At 32.5% G+C, this 20,258-nt stretch overlaps 1 protein-coding gene across 14 annotated transcripts in view; it reads right to left on the reverse strand.

Annotated features, from left to right (window-relative positions):
• Positions 1-20,258, reverse strand: part of POT1 (protection of telomeres 1) — a 78,980-nt gene that overhangs the window by 11,421 nt on the left and 47,301 nt on the right. For 13 of the 14 annotated variants that reach the window (XM_019806867.2, XM_019806866.2, XM_019806861.2 and 10 more), the window contains 7 exons: positions 18,889-19,179; positions 14,850-15,005; positions 9,699-9,868; positions 8,507-8,595; positions 4,609-4,665; positions 2,431-2,587; positions 284-489 (listed from right to left, as the gene is read on the reverse strand). In XM_019806867.2, coding sequence (XP_019662426.2) covers positions 284-489; positions 2,431-2,587; positions 4,609-4,665; positions 8,507-8,595; positions 9,699-9,868; positions 14,850-15,005; positions 18,889-19,179 — 1,126 coding nt within the window. The remainder of the gene's footprint in view (positions 1-283; positions 490-2,430; positions 2,588-4,608; positions 4,666-8,506; positions 8,596-9,698; positions 9,869-14,849; positions 15,006-18,888; positions 19,180-20,258) is intronic. The other variant, XM_034671404.1, reaches the window with a different exon arrangement.

The raw sequence follows: 20,258 nt of genomic DNA on the forward strand, positions 1-20,258 counted from the left end.
GAGCTTGCATCTGATTAAGATGATATCCAAAATCCAAGACGGACAAATGCAAACACTTGAGTTCAATGTACAATTTCAAAATGTTATTCAAATTAATTTATACGCGTATATATATATATTTAAATCTACCTGTTGTATAATATATTCCATTTTATGGAATTTAAAATAACATTTTGACTTTATATGTCCTAGGTTGCCCCTAAAATATATTTCATAATTATTAATCAGAGAAAGACATAAGCAAAAGCTGTATTCTATTAAAGCAGTAACTTAAATACTTTACCTTCAATCAAAATCAGACAGTCATTTGAAAGTGGAAGAATACCATTATTTTTTACAAAATGAACAGCTACTTTTCTTTCTCCTTGATCTGCAGTGGTCCACATTTTTGAATCATACAATGATGTATTTTGTAGATTGGTATCTGGGGTTTTACTTGCACCCTCTTGTAAAATTGTATCCAAATCACCCTCATGGGGAACTTCTTGCCTAAAATCATTGACAATGAAATAATACAAAACAACTGATATAAGCTTAGAAATTCAAATTTAACAAACTATTCATTTAAAAAAATTGTTTATATGCTGATGAGCCAGCTACTTATTTTAAAATATGCAGATAATTCACTTTGCAGATTAAATGACTCTTATTCAACAAAAAAGATATTTGATGATACTTCATGACTAAGTAGATACATATCATAATTACATTAACTACCAGTAATTTCCTTATCTGGTTTTGATACCAAGGATCTTATATAACGATTTCTACCAGGAATTCACTCTCCCCTTGTAAAGAATGTTAAACGTCTCTGTGGGGGGAAAAAAGACAGCTGCCCATTAAATATCCACTTGCCACCTAAGTAATTTCCCCTTCATAGGGCACCTACTTTACAAATCAATATTCTGTTAGATTTCTTTTCACCTAGAATAATAATTTTAAAAAGTCACATGGTAAAATATGTACACAATAGAAATGGCGTGATCTGGAATCCTTGTCCTGGTTCTCTCCCCAACTAGCTGTGTAACTAGAGGTAACACCTCTTAACCTTTCTGAGATGATTTTATTTGTTTAAAAAAATGCTGAGAAAGGATGATTTTGTTTGACAAAGCTATATGACTTTAGAGAATTTGACAAACTGTAATTTAATAATATTTCAACAAGTACCTAAAATCCGTATTTATATTTTAATTCTAACTACCATTTTAAGCTCAAATGGGTAGCAGATGGTCCCCCGTTTTATTTAAGGTTTGATGATCAAAAATCTCTACAAACAGTACTATATTTAGATTTCAGAGGGGAAAATACACATATATTAGTATTAGTGTACACAGATGCGCACACAAATATACATACACACAAATATGTACTTTAAAATGGAAATGTACTTTATTTACACATTATATATTTAGAGGGAAGACAAACTGTATAAAAAAGGAAGAGATTAAAATAATTTCAGAACACGTCTTGAACTAATAAGTACATTTTCATTCTAATGTCTTATAAAGTTATTTATATATATATATATAGTAACTGATGTTTGCAATAAAGTCTGTGCCTGAGAATTCTCAATGATTAATAAAAATTTAAATTATATTTAGTACATTGTAAGACAGAAATATTGCCAACAAGGCTGTCTCTATCACTTACTTAGGAATTCCATCTAGGGGCACCTGGGTGGCTCAGACGGTTAAGGATCTGCCTTCGGCTTAGGTCGTGATCTCCAGGTCCTGGGACTGAGCCCCATGTCAGGCTTCCAGCTCAGTGGGGAGTCTGTTTCTCCCTCTCCCTCTGCCTCTCCCCCTGCTGTGCTCTCTCTCTCAAATGAATAAATAAAATCTTGAAAAAAAAAAAAAAGAATTCCACCTAACCAGAATTCTCTATTTAAAAATTTTAGTTATTAAAGGTTTATTTTTAAAAGTTTTTTTGTGAAAAAAGAGTCTCCACAAATATGTACATACATTTAAGATTTTATTTATTTATTTGAGAGAGAGAGAGCACGCACAGAGGGAGAGTAAGAGGGAGAAGCAGACCCCTCGCTGAGCAGAGAGCCAGACGTGGGACTTGATCCCAAGACCCTGAGATCATGATCTGAGTTGAAGGTAGGCCCTTAACCGACTGAGCCACCCAGGCGCCCCCCCCAAATATTTTTATAGTTTTATAGTTTATTATTTGTTTGCATGTATCAGAGCTACTAAACTGAATTTCAGATTTCAAAAAAGCACCTACTTTTATTTATCATTACTAAGAAATATGAGAAGGATTTACTGAGACTTGAGTATTTTCTCTTAAAAACGTTACCACTGTTTCAAAATACAATACACGACGTCATAGTTTACTCATTGCCAGGTCTTAAACTAATATATACAAAAACGTATATTCATAAAAGTCATAAAATAAAAAACTTTTTTTATTATGGAAAATACTTACAGTGCATGACATTTAGGACAATGAAGTTTAACAGACTGAAAGAGTATTCTGGGCTTATATGACCTTAATTTTGCTCGGATACGATACTGTTGAGGAGCTTTTTGTTTCAAAATAGCACATATTGGGGTTTTCTCCAAATACTGATGATCTGTAAGTACTAAAAATAATTTTTAGATTAAATTAGAATAATCTATAAGAACAATAAGATATTCATAATATGAACTCTCCCAAACCAGATACAGAATTGAGTTAAATTATATTGTCAGCCTTGTTAATATTTTGCCACATTTATCACCATCATCTGTCCTTAACTCTCTCTCTCTCTATATATCTCCTTACAGATTCATATATATTTGAATCATTTGAGAGTAATTTCCAGATATCATGTTCCTTTATCCCTAAATATTTCAGTGTATATTTCACAAGAAATTTCATTGACCGATTACAGTGGAATTTTCAACCTCAGAACCCGTAATGTTGATGTAATATTATCACTAAATCAACAGACATTATTCAGATTTCTCCAACTGTCCTATAAAGTTCTTATTTAGAATTTTATTTTCAGGTCCAGAATCCTATCCTGAACCATGCATTGCATTTATTTTTCCTGTCTCTTTGGACTCCTTTAATGCAGAATGGTCCCTCAGCTTTTCTTTATCTTTCATGACACTGATAATATTTGAGGAGTAGAGGCCATTTATTTGGGTGTGTCTGGTTCTGCTCATGATCACATACAGATCATACATTTTTGGCAGGATACACTATACTATAAGTGATACAAGTATCCTTCTCTGTATCACATTAAGAGGCACATACGTTGTCAGTGTTTTCACTCCTGGGAATGTTAACTTTGCTCAGTTGGTTATGGTGGTATTCAACAGGTCTCTCCACTATAAATTTATTATTTTCCCCTTTATAATAAGAAAGTACTGGGGGAAATATAAATATCCCACTCCTCAGTAAATACCCTGATAGTTTAGGACCCACTGATGATTTACAACTAAATCAATTATTACTATCATGATTGCAAAATGATTTTCTTCCCTAATTTCATCATTCCTTTTACATTATTAGTTGTCATTCTATTGTAACTAAGAGCTTTCCATTCAATCCGATTTATTTATTCATTCATTTGTTCTTTTATTTACTACCCACATGGATTAATGGATTCCTACTTCATTTTTATTCCACTGCTAGTTTTTTAATTTGATACTCAAATTGTATCAGATTTGACATGCTCCATCATTAACTGAGAACTTCTTTACCTTCTGGCACAACATGTTCCAGGCTCATCTTGTAATTCTCCTGTCCCAGTCCTGGAGTCTGCTATTTCTATAAGCAGCCCTGATTCCTTTTAAGGGGGAATATTATTTATAAGCCAAGATTTGTGAATTAGGTGCATTCATTGCTACTGGGCCACACCATTATTTCAAAGCCCTTTAACTGGACAGAGGTAGGGTATATATGTTCATACCTCTACCTACACACATGCACCTATACATGTATGAATATGTATTTGAATGAACACATGTATACAAAGACCTATCTACATCTACTTCTGTGTCTATCTGTAAAACCACGAGTACATATTGACACTTCCCATTCCAATAACATCACCACAAGCTTTCCCCTATTTCATAGGTATATGTTCTTTCTCCAATAATGAGAAACTCATATTTTTATAAGAGTATAGTACAGAATTTCATTTAATAGACTTGTGCTTAAAATTATTTTTTCTTAATTTTTTTTTATCTTAGCTGAAGTAACAGAAGGAGGGCATCTGACAGATTTACTATCATTGCTAACATTAAAGTTTCGGGGTATATTGTAAGGAGCTCCTTTATGGGCACACAGCTAAACGCACACTGTGAACAGATAAAAATTATGACATATATTTTATATTCTTAAAATAAGACCCATTGCCTGTTAAATAGAATATGTTTTATAAATCTTACAGATAGATGACTTAAATATATAGTCAATGTAAAAACATGTATCTTTCTGAGTTACATTTTATGCCACTTAGGATGAGGGACAGAAATAAAATATAAATAGGGCTATATTTTTGCCCTCATGGATATCTGCTCTCAATATTACATAGGAAAAAATTAGTTGGTAAGAAGAGACTTTACTATACACACTATTACGCCCATATTTAAAAATGAAACATGGTCTTACTTGTAGCTGATAGTTGCTGACATCTTTCTACCTCATATAGTGATACTGATCCAGAGCCTATAGGAAGGAGAAGGGAAAAAGAATTACACAGTTTTAAAATCCATTAAAAATCCCATGTGGCATTGAAAACTATAAAACAGTGCTGACAGGAACTGAAGAAAATCTAAACAAGAGTAAAATTTGCTATGTTCATGGACTGGAAGGCTCAAAACTATTAAGACATCAATTCTCCCCAAACTGATCTGTAAATTCAATACAATCCAAATCAAAATTGAGGAGGCTTTATTGCAGCAAAAGACAAGAGATTCTATCATTTAAGTGAAAATGTGAAGAACCCAGAATAGAAAATATAATCCTGAAAAAAAACAAAACTGGAGGACTTCAAGACTTACTATAAAACTACAGCAATGAAGGCAATTTAATACTGGCATAAAGACTGACAAACCTATCAACAGAATTACAAAGAAAGCCTAGAAATAAACCTGCATTCATTTTTGATAAAGGCGGCAAAGCAATCCAAAGGGAGAGCAAAACTCTGGTACTACAATAACTGGAAGTTAGTATGAGGGGAAAAAATGCTTACTTCACACCATACTACTAAGTATTTCCAGCTGGAAAGCCTAGAAATAAACTCATATTTATACTCACTTGATTTCTGACAGACACCCAAGTCATCTTACAGACAGGAAACTAAGGGTGCTACAATGACTGGAAATCCATATTTTAAAAAACGTCTATCTCCTACCATACTAGTAGGCATTAAAAAGGAACAAACTACTAATATATGCAATATGGATGAATTTCAAAAACATATAGTATGTAAAAGAGTACGTAATATATTATTCCATTTATTTGAAGTTCTGGAAGAGGCACAATTATCTACGGTGGAAAAAAATCAGAATTTTTGGGACTGGACTGGGAATCAGAATTGACTGGGAAAGAGCATGAGGGAACTTTCTGCAACAAGGGTGATGTTTTAGATTTTTAAAAGGATTTAAGTTACACATATTAGCCAAAGCTCATGGAATGGTACACTTAAGTTGTCCATTTCACTGCATAGAACTTGATACTAAAAATTTTAAAAATCCTCAACAAATACTGAATTCTAGTTAATGATATTCATTCTGAAGTATTTAGGAGATGTATTTATGTCTGCAACTTATTTTGAAATATATCAAAATATAAGATGGACTGACAGATTAAAAGAGAGAAGTACATAACAGAGCAAAGAGAATCCAGGTAGTAGGTATATGAGTGTTCACTGTACAACTGTTTCAATTTTTCTGTATGTTTGAAAATTTTTATTATTTTGGAAAAAAACATTGTGAAAGAAAGAAAGAAAGAAAGAAAGAAAATAAACTTATTAAATTGAATAGGATGACGATGAATACCATAAAATAGGATTTTACTTTAAGAAGAAAGCAGAAGTAGTGAACATATCAGTAAGTTTTAATAGTGCTTTCTAAAATGAAGAATTTGAGACTAAAAAAGTGTCCATATTTTGCAATTACTTTAGCTTACCTTCTATTACATGCAACAGTATGTTTTTATAATTTATGTGCCATCATATATACAAAGATATGATTAATTGTCCTTCTTCCTCAACATCACTAATAAATGGCATAAGAAGCCATGACAAGAGAACCTGAAAGGACAACTTAAGCTGGCAAAGTATAATTTCAATGAATCTGATTACTTAATATCAGCCATTCTGCATGAAGTGAAAACAATGGCAAAAACCTACTACTGAAGTAGTCAAATAATAAGAAAATCAGTGTAAAATATATACAAGGTCTCCCACAAACTGATTAAAAAAAAAAAGGTTAAAAAATCCCACAGAAAATCAGATAAAGGCTAACAGCAGACAATTCAAAGAAGAGGAAGTAAAAAGGGCTGATAAATATATAATATTGTCAAGTTTCCAAGTACTCAAGGAAACTAAATAAGTTATCACCTCATACCTGCCAAACTGTCAAAATTTACATATACTGCTAACCTCCAATACCACTGAGAGTGTGAGGAAAGGACATTTTCCTACAGTGCTATTTGCATATGAATCCTATGACATTCTGTCATATAATCTGACATAATAGCAGATTAAATAAAGCACAATAAAAGATGTGCTTACCCTTTGATTTATCAACCCCTCTTTTAGGAGTTTATTTTAGAGAAAGAAAAGCAGGAATGTACAATTGTTCAAGGATGGTTTTTAAAGCATTATTTGTAAGAGCAAAAAACTGGAAACAACCTGAATGTCTACTGAATGGAAAATAGCTGGATTTACAACATTAGATTCACATTATAAAATACTGTGTACTATTAAAAGAATGAGCTTGAGTAACATGGATTAGGCCATAAAAAGGTCTATGATCTACTGAAAAAGAAAGCGGCTGTATAGTATGGTCTCATTTCTTTTTTTAATTTTATTTTTTTTTAAAGTAGGCTCCATGCCCAGCGTGGAGCCCAATGCAGCACTTGAGCTCACAACCCTGAGATCAAGGCCTGACCTGAAATCAAGAGTCAGACCTCAATCAACTGAGCCACCCAGGAGCTCCATTTTGATGAATATTTTCAACAGAGGGGAAAGTCATGTCTATGTGTAGGTATGTATATTAGGATAAACATGAAAGTGTTGAAGAAACCACACTAAACTGTTAACATTACCTCAGGAGTGGGCACAAGGGCATAGGGAAGCTGTATAACTTGGTATCATGACATGTATTAACTTTATACTTTAAAAACGATTTAAAAATCTTTGTAAAAGGAGAAAAGAGATTTCAAAAAGTATAATTACAAATTATGTTGTCCGCAGATGACTGTCAGTTGAAGTAAATTGGAATGCTGATGTTAGTTTAAGTAATCACAGATCAGGCTAAAATGCCATCACCAAGGTTCCAGGAAATATGAAGAGTTTTAAGGCAGAGAGAATAAAGAAATGAAATATGTACAAAAAAATCAAATAAGCTGCACTTGAATCTGACTGACTTTGCCATCAGTTAATAGCTAAGTAGCCCTGGGCGAATTACATGACCCCTATCACTCAAAGCTTTAGTTTCCCTTCTGTAAAAGGGACGAAATAACTTCAATCTCAAAGGAGTGTTTGTTAGGATTAGGCACTTAGTAAGTGCCTACACCAAGCAATACATGTTAATTTTAATGCTTATCATTACTGGTATAGAAAGAGAAAATACTCATAAAATAGTTTATATCATTGGAGGGAAGGAGTTAGATTGAAAAAAAATATATATGGGATAAAAACATGACATAGATTCTAGCCCCAGAAAGTACCAGCAGATATTAAAGCAAAATGGTAATGGAGAAAATCTTACAGATTTTTTAAATTTAGATTTGAATAGTCACCTATTCAGGTCAGCAATAATATAAATACAGAATCAAGTGTTCGTTTAAGATCTTGTAACTAGGAACCTGATGAACTTGATAAAGACTGGGAACCATGTGTATCTCTAAAATATGTACGATCAAAAAATAATCGAGCTCTTTGAAATAAAGCAGCAAAAGCAACCACTGTTCATTTTAGAAACAGACAAGCAAGGTGGTTGTCTAGGAAAAACAGAATTTTAATGAATATATACACATACATATATGTGTATATATACACACACATGTAAACATACATACATAAATACTACATATATCACACATCCAGGAATCCCTACCATTCTAATTTGAAAATGCAATTATACAATTAAGGGAGAAATAATGTTTACCTTTACATAGGACACGTAAGATTTAGCCTGTTCCTTTACAATGAATATGGATTTAACAAAAAAAAAAAAAAAAAGGCAGAGATGGGAAGATATTAAAAAAGGGAACTAATATTCATAAAGCCATTTCAGTTAGCAAAGACTGAACTGTTAACATTAAAAACTGTCCTTACTTGAAAGAGTCCGAAAGCTGCCCTCGTGTTCTGAATGACATATACCATCAAAACACTGATTGGCTGTCAAATCGGCAGATTCTAAAACCCTACAATTGAAAGAATATAATTTCAAACCAAATTGCATAAAACAAAGTCAATATGATCAGTTTATTCTACCCTTAGAAACCAAGAAATCACTGAAATTGTATAAAAATTATGTGTGTGTGTGTGTGTGTATAACTTCTTCAGTAGAAGGTCTATGGCTTTCCTCAGATTGTCTTGGAGTTCTAAGGTACCCCAAATTTAACAAACCTGATTCTAGAAAGATATGAGTAAAACAGTAGGATGATGAAATGCCGCAAACAAAAATAAACTGGGAATTTAATGATGGCATTCTGTCAGAACAATCTCATTCCAGAATCCAAAAGTGAAATACTATGCTCTATTTAAGGCAATACGAGAAATAAAAAAGTAAACCTGATACAAAATTATCAAAATAGCGAATTTAATTGGTTTTAAAAGTCATGCTGATTTTAATATATTAAAATGTAAAAATATTATTTCAACTTACTGAATGGGTTTATTTTCTAGAACTCTTTGAAGATATCCAGAAGATTTATTTTTACTTCTCTAGAATACTGGTGAAAAGTTTCTGTACACAGTGAGTCCTAGGGATACTTCAAAAAAAGAGAACTGCCTATGTAGCAGGACTTAAGGTACTATTTCACTTTCTGGGCACAAAAAGTTTTTAAAATATGATACACCAAATCACTTCTGTTACCTATTTTATTAGTCATAGGCACTTTAAAGAAATAATATTTTTTCATGGCAGGATTAAGTATGTTTGGAATTCTAGTTATGTATCAAGTTTTCCAAACTCTAGCTAAACTCCAGTTTCAACTGCCTGTTGGTTTACTGGGGAAATGTGTCAAATGTTGGAAGAAGAGCACAAGCACAGAGTAGACATATTGGAAACCTTAGACTACATCCCTAGCTCTGCTACTATTTAGCTATTTGAACCTACAATTGCTTGATTTCTGTTTCATTTGGTTCATCTATTTAATCAAATGGATAGCTGGCACAGGTTATGAGGATCAATTACAAAGAACTTACCAGATCCATCCACCCCAGTACAGAATAGTAGTATTGTGGAAATCAGCTTAATTAATACTTTATTCACAATTTCTAAATAGGCATATAATATGCTTACTTTTTCAGTTGATCCACATCAGAGTTACTTTCTGGCAAGACTCTGATTCCCCGGCCGTAACTGGTACCCCCATGGAGATGGAACTCTAGAGCTAACAATGTTGCCTGGTTCTCCGAATTCACTGATTGAAGTTTGGTATGGAGGCTATAAATTCTAAGAAAGCTTCCAACCTAAAAATACATTATAATTTAGAAAATGAAGAAAAATTGAACAATTTCTGATACATAAAATACTTAACAACCAATATGGGGTATAAGACCAACAATCAGGGGTGCTGACTAATCAGAAAGGATCCTGGTATGTTATACTAGTGTGTACTAGGTATCAGCCCCAAGGACACTGTATCAAAACCAAAACATGTGTTTGTGTGTGCACAACTGTGTATACATATAAATCTATATGGATGTAAATATATATGCATGTATTTACGTATATGTTTACATAGACCAATGTATACACATCTACATCCAATATATAAGAGCATGTATATTTCCATATATATATGTATCCATTTATATCTACATTTTTCAAATGGAAGACATATTTCCATGTCGGAGATATTAAAGTGTGAAATAAGATTGAGTCTTCGCATTGATAAAATGCAGTCGTTAGGAAACCCATTACCTCAATCAAACTCAAACTCAAGCCCTCTATTTGATTTGGAAAACTGTTTATTCTGAAAATAAATGTTTTAGCTACTTTAAGGTGAGATTTGGGGTACCTGGGTGGCTCAGTCGGTTAAGCATCTACCTTCAGCTCAGGTTATGATCCCAGGGTCCTGGGATCAAGCCCCGTGGCAGGCTCCCTGCCAAGGCTCCTGCCAAGCAGGGAGCCTGCTTCTCCCTCTCCTGCTCCCCTTGCTTGTGCTCTCTCTCTTTCTTGCTCTCTCTAATAAATAAATAAATTCTTTATAAAAAAAGATTTAATTAAATATGATTGCTAAAATACTCTCGTTATGAGAATACCAGAAATTTTTTTAATGTAATATAAATATCCCCCTATTCCACAAGTTTTATGGAAAGAAAACTTTTTCAACAAGCACTGTGTCTGTACACTATAATGTGAAACACATTCTATGAGTTCAAATACAAGATTAAACCAATTATAATTTTGAACTAAATGTTCTATTACTTTAGATGTCTTGTTTAATCTTAAAAATGTCTTTAATTATAGAGTACTTGATGTTCTTCTAATGTAGAAGACTTAAAATGACAGATGCAGAATGTTTATCAAAGAAATTGACACCTACTCAAAGGAAGAAGCTATATAACCTTTTCCCTCCCAGTCATGTTTTTGTGAGAAGGAGGCAGGGATTTAGGTCTTTTTTCTCTGACTTCTTCCACTGACAGATACAACACAGCAGGGGAGCAGGGTAAAAGAAAGAAGGAAAACACAGAAACAAAAAAGAAACAAAAACTGATTTTCCCCGTCTCCAAAGTAAGATATTGGAAGGAAAAAACCACTCTATTTCTATTTACTTTTATCTCATTCTTTCGGGATGTTTATCATTCTGTGATTCTCTTTAAATACAGGTAATACACTAGTACAATACAGGTATATACAAAGCATTTCAAGAAGACCTAAACACATGCGGGGGTGCGCGGCTGGCTTAGTCTGCAGAGCATGTGACTCTTAATCTCAGAGTCATGAGTTCCAGCCCCACACTGAGGGAAGAGTTTACTTAAAATAAATAAATAAATAAATAAAAACCACCTCCCTCTAGATAAAATGCTCTGTATAGATAGAATTTTTTTTTAAAAAAGGAGGAAACACTTGGAGAAAGAGATCATGTTCTAAATGAAACACTTCAACACTATAAAGATAGTAACCCCCCCAAATTAATCTTTAAAATCACTGTAATTTCAATCAAAATCCCCAGTGTCTTTTATGGAATTTGAAAAGCTGATTTGAATGTGACTAGCAAGGCAAGTTTGAAGACGACACTGGAGGGGTAGGGGAGAAGGTTTGATCTACAGAATATCATTTAAAAATAAAGCTATAAAAAATAAAAATAAAGCTATAATAATTAAGACCCTGTGTATTAATGCAGACACACATATGAACATGGATATATCCTAAAAATATAATTTCAAAGAAAGAAAGCAAATTACAGAATAACACATCATATGCATTTTTCAGAGATAAGTACATAAAATAAAAGCATAACAAACATGGGTGTACATACCTACATACTAGGATAAATAGAAAGAAGATACTAGGAAGCAAAAAATGAGAATGGGCAGAGGTGAAGATTCAGCATGTAGAGATTTATGTCCTAAAAATTAAAAGAACCTGAAACGTGTGGCAAAACATTTAAGAATGTTAAGATGACAGCCACATGGTTATTTATTACACTAACTTTTCTACTGTTGACTTTCATAATAAAATAATAAAGACCAAGAAAGAATTTATTTATATAAATAGCCTATCAAGGTGACAAACAGTTATTTCCAGAAATTCCTTCTGGAGGCAGCATTGTATTCTTTTTTTAAGCTTGCTAAATAAACTATGAAATATGCCAGATGTTCTACTATAACAGACACATATTGCTTAGTCTTGTCAATAATGGGATAAGATTCTAAACATGCAAGGGAGGGAGTCATAACCAAAAATTATAAAAATATACTTCCAAAAATTGTGATAAAAATCCGTTTCAGTAAACATCAAAAATAAAGCAAAGCAAATACAGCTTTTAAGAAATTACTATCCCTTTAATTTTAATCTTCTTTACAAACTATCAAGAAATTCCCTTTAAGTTTAATGTTTTTAATTACATGTATATGTCTGAAAATAACCAGTCGAACTACAGCTCTTGGGTCACTGAAGGCCAAAACATAATTATGACTATATATTTTTTATAATTATTTCTCAATTGTGTCAAGATAAGACTGATGATTGGAAATACAATGCTTTGATTTCTAGACAAAAAGTCTGAAATGTCTGTTTGTGTATGTGTGTGTGCCCATGAATATGTGGATTTGTGCTTGTGTAACACTTAAAAAAGCAAAATTGAGGAAAAATGTTAAGAACGATTTCAGTTGTAAAATGTATATAAAAGCCAACTATATTATAGTTTAAGATTCCCTTAAATATTCTCTTTATTTTTAAAAAATATTCTTTCCTGTTTCTGTACAACAAAACTCTGGTCCACATATTTCAGTAAAAAAACGCAATTTCAAACAGTTGTCTTCAAGTGCTGATAAGAATTCATTTGTATCAATGTCATCTGACTGGGGATTTCTTAGTATTAAATGGTATAAAGGTTGTCTTAGAACAAATAAAATGGGATGTCAATATACATTAAATAAAAGCCTACAGTTACATTACTTATACAGAGAAAATCCTTTTCATTTTTCTATTATATTGCAGATAAATAATCAATGTTATGGTATCTTCAGAAAAAGATTAAGTGCCCTATATTTTCTTAGTAATGTGTGCTCAGAGCCCCCTCTAGTGGGTGAGATAAAGCAGACAAAAAGGGAGCTGAAAAAAAACCTGAAATAAATTCACAGCCCTCATTGGTTCACTCATTCACTAGTAGATATTATTTACTTCATCCTTACTATAAGGAAAGCACTGTGCTAGGTATTGTTCAGGATGCGGACAAGGGAATTGGGATCAGTGAACAGAAAGACCTGTAAAAGCAGCATAAAGAAAGAGAAGGAAATTAAATTGTGAAAGAAGAATCTAAAATAAAATGTAAATCTTTTTCATTCCTAAGAACTCAATCTGTATTTTTTTTTAAGATTTTATTTTACTTGAGACAGAGAGAGTGCACAAGCAAGGGGGAAGGGGCAGAGGGAGAGGGAGAAGCAGGCACCCCCCACTGAGGAGGGAACAGGATGCATGGCTTGATCCCAAGACCCCAGGATCATGACCTGAGCCAAAGGCAGATGCTTAACCCACTGAGCCACCTAGATGCCCCAAAACTCTATCTGTATTTTAAAAAGACTTTTAATTTGCTTTATCATTACATTTATTTTTGAAATAAAGTAATCAATCTAGAGAAAATCAGGGAAAAGCATCAAAAATGCATCTTCAACGGCCAATTTTCTCTTGATAGGTGTGAAAGCATGTACATACACACATACAGGACAAGAAAGTTCAGTTAGCACCTTCCTGGACCCTGACTTTAACCTAATTTATCGATTTGAGGTGGGTGGGCTTATTTGTGGGTATGAGGAACTATTTCCTTCTCCAAGAACATTTATTTACAAAGGGAAACTGGGCATAAAATTCATATCTAAAACAACTGCAATTCACTTCTACTATTTTCTTCCTATAAGTAGGCCATATAACTTTCTATAAGTAGGCGGTATAACTCCCTAAAGGTAGGATGGAAGCTATTTACAATAAAGAAAATAATTTCTTTACACTGCTTAAAAGGACTGGCTCTGGAAACAAACACTAGATTCAAATACTGCCGTCACCCAAGTAGCCATGAAATCTTGGGCTTAACCTGTGACTGCTCAGTTTTCTCACTTGTAAAACAGGAATGGCGACCATACCAACTGCACAGGAGAGTGCTAAATACATATGATACACTTAACAAACGTTACTATTATTATTGTTACTATTAATGATGCCACTTGTTGCTAAAAAAGATATTTGCAAATAAAAGAATTTAAAAAATAAAATATTCCCAATATTAATAATCAAGAAGTGCCATATCTGGACAGTTTATTTTTACCTAAAATATAACTCAAAAACAGTGAGCAAATCCTAATAAACTGCACAATACGAACACACAATTTATGATATATATTAGAAGTGGATTAACAATTTCTTAAACTAATGAGTACAAAGTTATGGCTAAAAATCAATTAATAAAGCTTAACATTTAAGCTTACAAATATTTTATACAACTTCATACAATAAAATTTTTCCTATTTTTATAGTAAAATTGTGTATAGCATTAAAATATTCAGGAAATGTTCTTTATTTAAAAAGTTGCTCAAACCACTATAACTTAATGCATCTTCTAATAATTTAGTGTTTTCTAATAATTTATTTTCAATATATTTTACAAATTAAGAATTAAAGAAAAAATAAATTTGGAGTTAATTTCTAGACCTCAAATATCATCTATAAACGTGATTTACCCCACATTTACAAAAACAAAAAAAAGAGCAAACATTTGCTCAACATCACCTTCAGAGATTTTGCCACTTGAACATGATTATCATAGACTAAAATGTCTATTGTCAGATTCTGCAGCCGATGGATATGACTTAAATCTCCTTCAAGTACAAGATCTTGTATTAAGACTCTCCAAGATGGGAATGGGGTCCTGGTGCCATCCCATACCTGCCATAATACGGTAGAGCAAAGTTTAATGATCTTTTTGTGTAACTGTGGAGACTTTTAAAAGACTTTTATTTGCTGGTAATATAATTTAAAAGTAATTAAATGTATTCCCCCAAATATCTGCTGAACTTTAAATATGGTGCATATTCTGACTGTAAAAGGACTGCATAAATACAGGACATGTGGAAAATGTGAAGAAGAAAAAAATTCACACTACCTAGAAAAAAGTACTAACATATTGTTGAATTTACTTTATCTCCTTTACCATCTTATACATAAACCCTTAAGGCTATATCTGCTAATTTTCTTAAGTATAAATCCCTAAGTTTTAGGAATGTATTCTAAACTTTGCTCATTTTTTCACTTTGTTCTAATGTGGAGAAGGCCTTTACAAGTACAGACAGGGACATTCTGTTTACGTTAGAGGTTATGAATACAAATCAATGAAAGTCCTGGGTGCTGGAAAAGGAAAAGATATAGTGGATTGCTATGTAGGCTACGCTGAGATAAGGATGGGAACAGCGGCACAGGACAAGTGTACCCCACCCTCAACATGTGAGCTAGCCTGTGCTGTGCTAGGCTTTTAAGAGATAGCTATGTTTTGTTATAAAAGGGCATGACAAAAGACATCTGGCATGAGGTAAGAACGCCTCTGTATGTAAGAAATTTGGCTGGAAAAGAGAAACAGGCTCACTGAACAGAAAACGCTGCATTTCTACAGAGAGGCTGTCTGCCAGGGTCAGCTTACAGAGGAAGTATTCAATAATGGTGGTGACTATGCCAAGTTTCAAATAAAAAATCATTGAGCTTGGGTCACTCACTGTTCCCTAGATTATTCAAAGAAACAGGACACTTTGGGAAGAGTCACATTATATGTCACAAACATTTTTCTCCACTTGGAATTTGTTCATTTTGTGTATACTGTTTTTTTTGACTAAAATAGCTTTACAGACGACTCTACCAGTTTTTTGGGGAAGGAGCTGAGAGAGTAGAGTGTTGCTACATTGCTTTTATGCTTCAGTTTTAAACACTTACGACTCAGTCTTTTTTTTTTTTTTTAAATAAATTCTGGAACGTTTGTAATTTTGTTTCAATACTTAATCTGTTAGGAATTTGTATATTATATATAGATCTGATTCCTTTTTCCAAATAGGTAACAATCATCATTTAACAATATGTCTTCATCAATTTGAAATGACACTTAATGTTATTTTTATCATGCATATATTATATGTACAATATAAGACTGTTTTTGAGGTTCCCAGTCTTTTCCATTGATCAGTCTTACTATAATCTTAATTTCTGTAATTTTATAATATGATCTGATATCTGATACGGAGGTCTCACTGAGTTTTCTTTGTCAAGTTTTCTTGTCTTATTCTTGACCATTTAATGTTCTAATAAATTTCAGAATTATAGTCAATTTAGAAAATATGGTTTTAATTAAAATGACATTTTATTTTAAAACACTTTAAAAAAGAATCAAACCTTTTAATAGTCCTACTTTTCTTTTATGCTCTTGCTTTCTAGGTTTCTTCACAGAAGTTCAGGGATTTCTTGCCTGAATTGTCTTGTTTTATAGTCATTGTGACATTGGGAGAACTTTTGTTCAATTATATGTTCTATTTATTCTAGTATGTAGCAAAGCTATATTTCACTAATGTTTAAACCAGTTATCTCACTAAATAATTGTATTAATCCACATAACTTTTCACTTCATTGTTTGGGTTTTTATATCTTGTGAGTACTGATCTTTTTTTCTTTCTTTTAAAAGAGTTCTGTCTCTCATTTTTTTTCTTATCTTAGTGAATTCTTGAGATTTCCAAACAATGCTAACAGAGAAAATAGTGGGTATTTTTGTCTTGTTCCTGGCATCATTGACTTCAGAATTTTACCACTAAATATTTTGTTTGATTAATTTACAGGAGAAATTGTTTATCAAGTTAAGGAGGAATACTTCTAATTCTATTTTGCTAAACATTTTCACAGATATATTTAATATTCACAAAGAGGATTATAATTTTCCTTAAAATTAAACCATTTCTGATTTCTAAAAATAAACTGTGGATTACAGTATATTATTGTTTTAATATGTCATTGGTGTAAAGAATAATTAAAATAAATTAGTATCATAGTTACTAATATAGGAAACAAGACCGGTATCAAATCCAGGCTAAGAAAGGAAATAATTATGCTATATTCTATGCTTTTCAGACCTCACCTGGAGTAATGTCTGGTTCCTTTTGTGTTTAAAACATAACTTAAAAAGTTATTTCTGGTATGTGATAGGAAAATCAATTTCAGAAAAAAAAATCACTCAAAATTTGACTTCCCAGAGACAACATAAGTAAAATATTGCTATATATTTTTAATGTAATTTTACTATGCATATAATACATTTTAGTATATAAATAAAACTGCATTAATTGCCAAAAAGAATATTATGATTATCTATCTTAATAACTATGTCAACCGTAGTCATTTTATTGTAAGAGTATTCCATAATACATGAATACTTCACACAATTCTTTATTGTTAGTAATGAGTGTTTCCAATTTTTGTTACAAGAAATATAAGAATATTCTTTTAAATGCATTTTTCCACACTTACAAAATAAATTTAGAAAATTTACAAAAATGAACTCACTTCTGAATGTAGTATTTTAAAATAACATCTAAATGAAAGCTGTTTTCACTTATCTGAAAAGGCTATCTAAAAAAATTGGATCCAGGCATATATTTTGTTGCTTTAGAGTGAATGTAGATTCAGCCATGTCAGCTAAAAGGTGGCAGATTTTTTCTCAGGATTTAAGAATTTTCTAACACAGCAGTCAAAAGATGGGGTATATCTGCACAGTAGATTACTTGTCATTGGAAGCATTCAGCGATTAACAAATGCTCATCTGTTAAGGATGTCACTTTGGGCAAAAAAGTATGACCTTATGACCGGCTGACCTAGGATTCCTTCTAACTTTGGAAGATTTTACTTTGCTTTAACTTTAGCTGTCATACTTGACTTAACTTTTTTTATAACATGCAATTACTTTTTTCAGAGTATTTCGTGTGTATATAAATGTGCTTTCAACTTTAAAAACTTCATCTTTTATTCAGGGATTGCTACCTTCCCCGTTCCTTAATAAGGGCAAGGTATAAATGGTAATAAAGCTAAACCCAATACTTGTCCAATACTTGTGCCTCTGTACTCTGTTTCTTGTCCTGTTGTTTCACAGAGTCAGAAGCTAAAGAAAAAACCACAGGAGCAGAGCTGAAGCAGTGTTTGTTTAAATGTATGCTCATAGGATGGGTAGATGAGGATTAATATCAGACAACTGTCTTTTTCAGAAGCTATTCATGAGTCAATTGTGGTAGGTATAAACAAAGATTAGATGGATCTTATGTTACTTTTTAAAAATCATGCTGATTTAAAAACAAAACAGAACAAGAACAAAAATAAACACTTCAAAACCTTCTGTGATCTACTCAATGAAACAGGCAGTGAAATGACATAGGAAGAGAACCCAACATGAATGAGTCAAGAGTAAGTGAGAAGGAAGGCCACCTTGACAGGGAAGCAGAGATATGCATATGTACAACTGTACCTAAAATGTAACAGTAGAAAACAACTTTATATTAATACTAAAATAAGAAATAAATAAAGCATAAACTACATTTAAACTATTGAAAATACTATTTTTCTCTGGAAGTATAAAGAAGTTCAAGAGTAGAGTTGCATGAATATCTAGGCTTGTCAAAAATGGTAAGTTAGATTTAAAGTTCTTAATATAATACACAGTATGCATATTATCCCACCAGAATGAAATATAAGCTCTTTTTAGGTATGTAGGTGGTGCTAATTTATAATTTCAGGTATTTAAAATACTTACCTTTAGAAGAAATGATGCTCCATCCACTTCTGCCTTGCCCAAGAGCTGACAAGTCAGGTCAAAATACTGCAGTGGTTGAACATCACACAATTTTACTAACGTCGAAGAAGGTGAAATATGAGTAGATGCCCAAACACGTAAAGCTTCTACCATTTTGTGGTCCTCGGCGGTGAAGTTAAAATACTTGCTTGAAGTACGAGGTATGATAGGGGCTCCCAAAGTTCCCTCAAATGTCAAAGATGCAAAGCCAGAGCTGGTGATACCCTGAGTCTCCTTTTTATAAACTTGGATCTAAAAAAGTTGGGCAAAGCAGAAAACAAAACAGCTTATTGATGCAGAACCCCAAAACTCAAGAAATTTGAGAGATTATAAAGTCTTGCCAGCATAGTTAATACAGGATATAATTATTTAATATATTTTTACTTAATTAGCATATGAAATTATAAAGTCAACTGGGCTGTATATCAAGATCCACAAGCGCCATGTAAACTGTATAACACTATGTAATGCTTATTTCTACTTTTTAAAGGGGTAGTGGTCGACTCCCTGATCCTATCGGGCTTGCACTTTTACATTTATTACTTCTCTTACTAACGTATAATTTACAAAAGGAAAAATATACTAAGTGACAATTACTTGTGACCATTACAGGCAAAACTAGAACACTTGAAGTATAACACTTCGAAGTGAGTAAAATGCAGTGAGGCTGATTTCATCAGTCTGACTGAAAGCCAAGATAAGCCACAAAGACTCTGGCTTTCAAATTCGGAACCTCGGCTAACAGATGCACATGCGTAATTTACCATGGTTACATCTTCATTGAGCAATCTTTTTGTCTTTATGAAATGCCCCCCCTTTAATCTCCTGTAATACTCCATCTGATATTGATACAGTGTTTTCATTTTCCTTTTGCTTATTGTTTGGTTGGTGTATCTTTTCTACAGTTTTACTTACAATGTGTGTGTCTTCATTTCTTGTAGGAAGTGATTATTTGTTCTTGCTTTCTTAGTCTGTTTTTCCTTACAAAAGGAGTGTTTAGTCCATTTACATAAAATTATTGATATGGTTATATTTAAGTCTACTATCTTATTTGTTTTCCTTTTGTATCCCGTTTGCTTTTTAAAAACTGTTTTTCTACTGTTCCTTTCCTGTCTTATTTTGAACTTATTAGTATTGTTTACCTCCTCTGAGCTCTGAAAGAATCCTTATCTCAAAGTCTATTTGGAATTAATATAGTCCTACTACATAATCCCTACTTTCCATATCATATTCCCCACTTGCCCATATCTCATTTTACACTTTCTACTGAAAGTGTAATAACCTCTGAAGGTACGTACTAACCTTTTGGTGGTTAATTCCATTTAATCATT

The sequence above is a fragment of the Ailuropoda melanoleuca genome, chromosome 1, assembly GCF_002007445.2.
Source record: "Ailuropoda melanoleuca isolate Jingjing chromosome 1, ASM200744v2, whole genome shotgun sequence".
Classification (NCBI taxonomy): domain Eukaryota; kingdom Metazoa; phylum Chordata; class Mammalia; order Carnivora; family Ursidae; genus Ailuropoda; species Ailuropoda melanoleuca.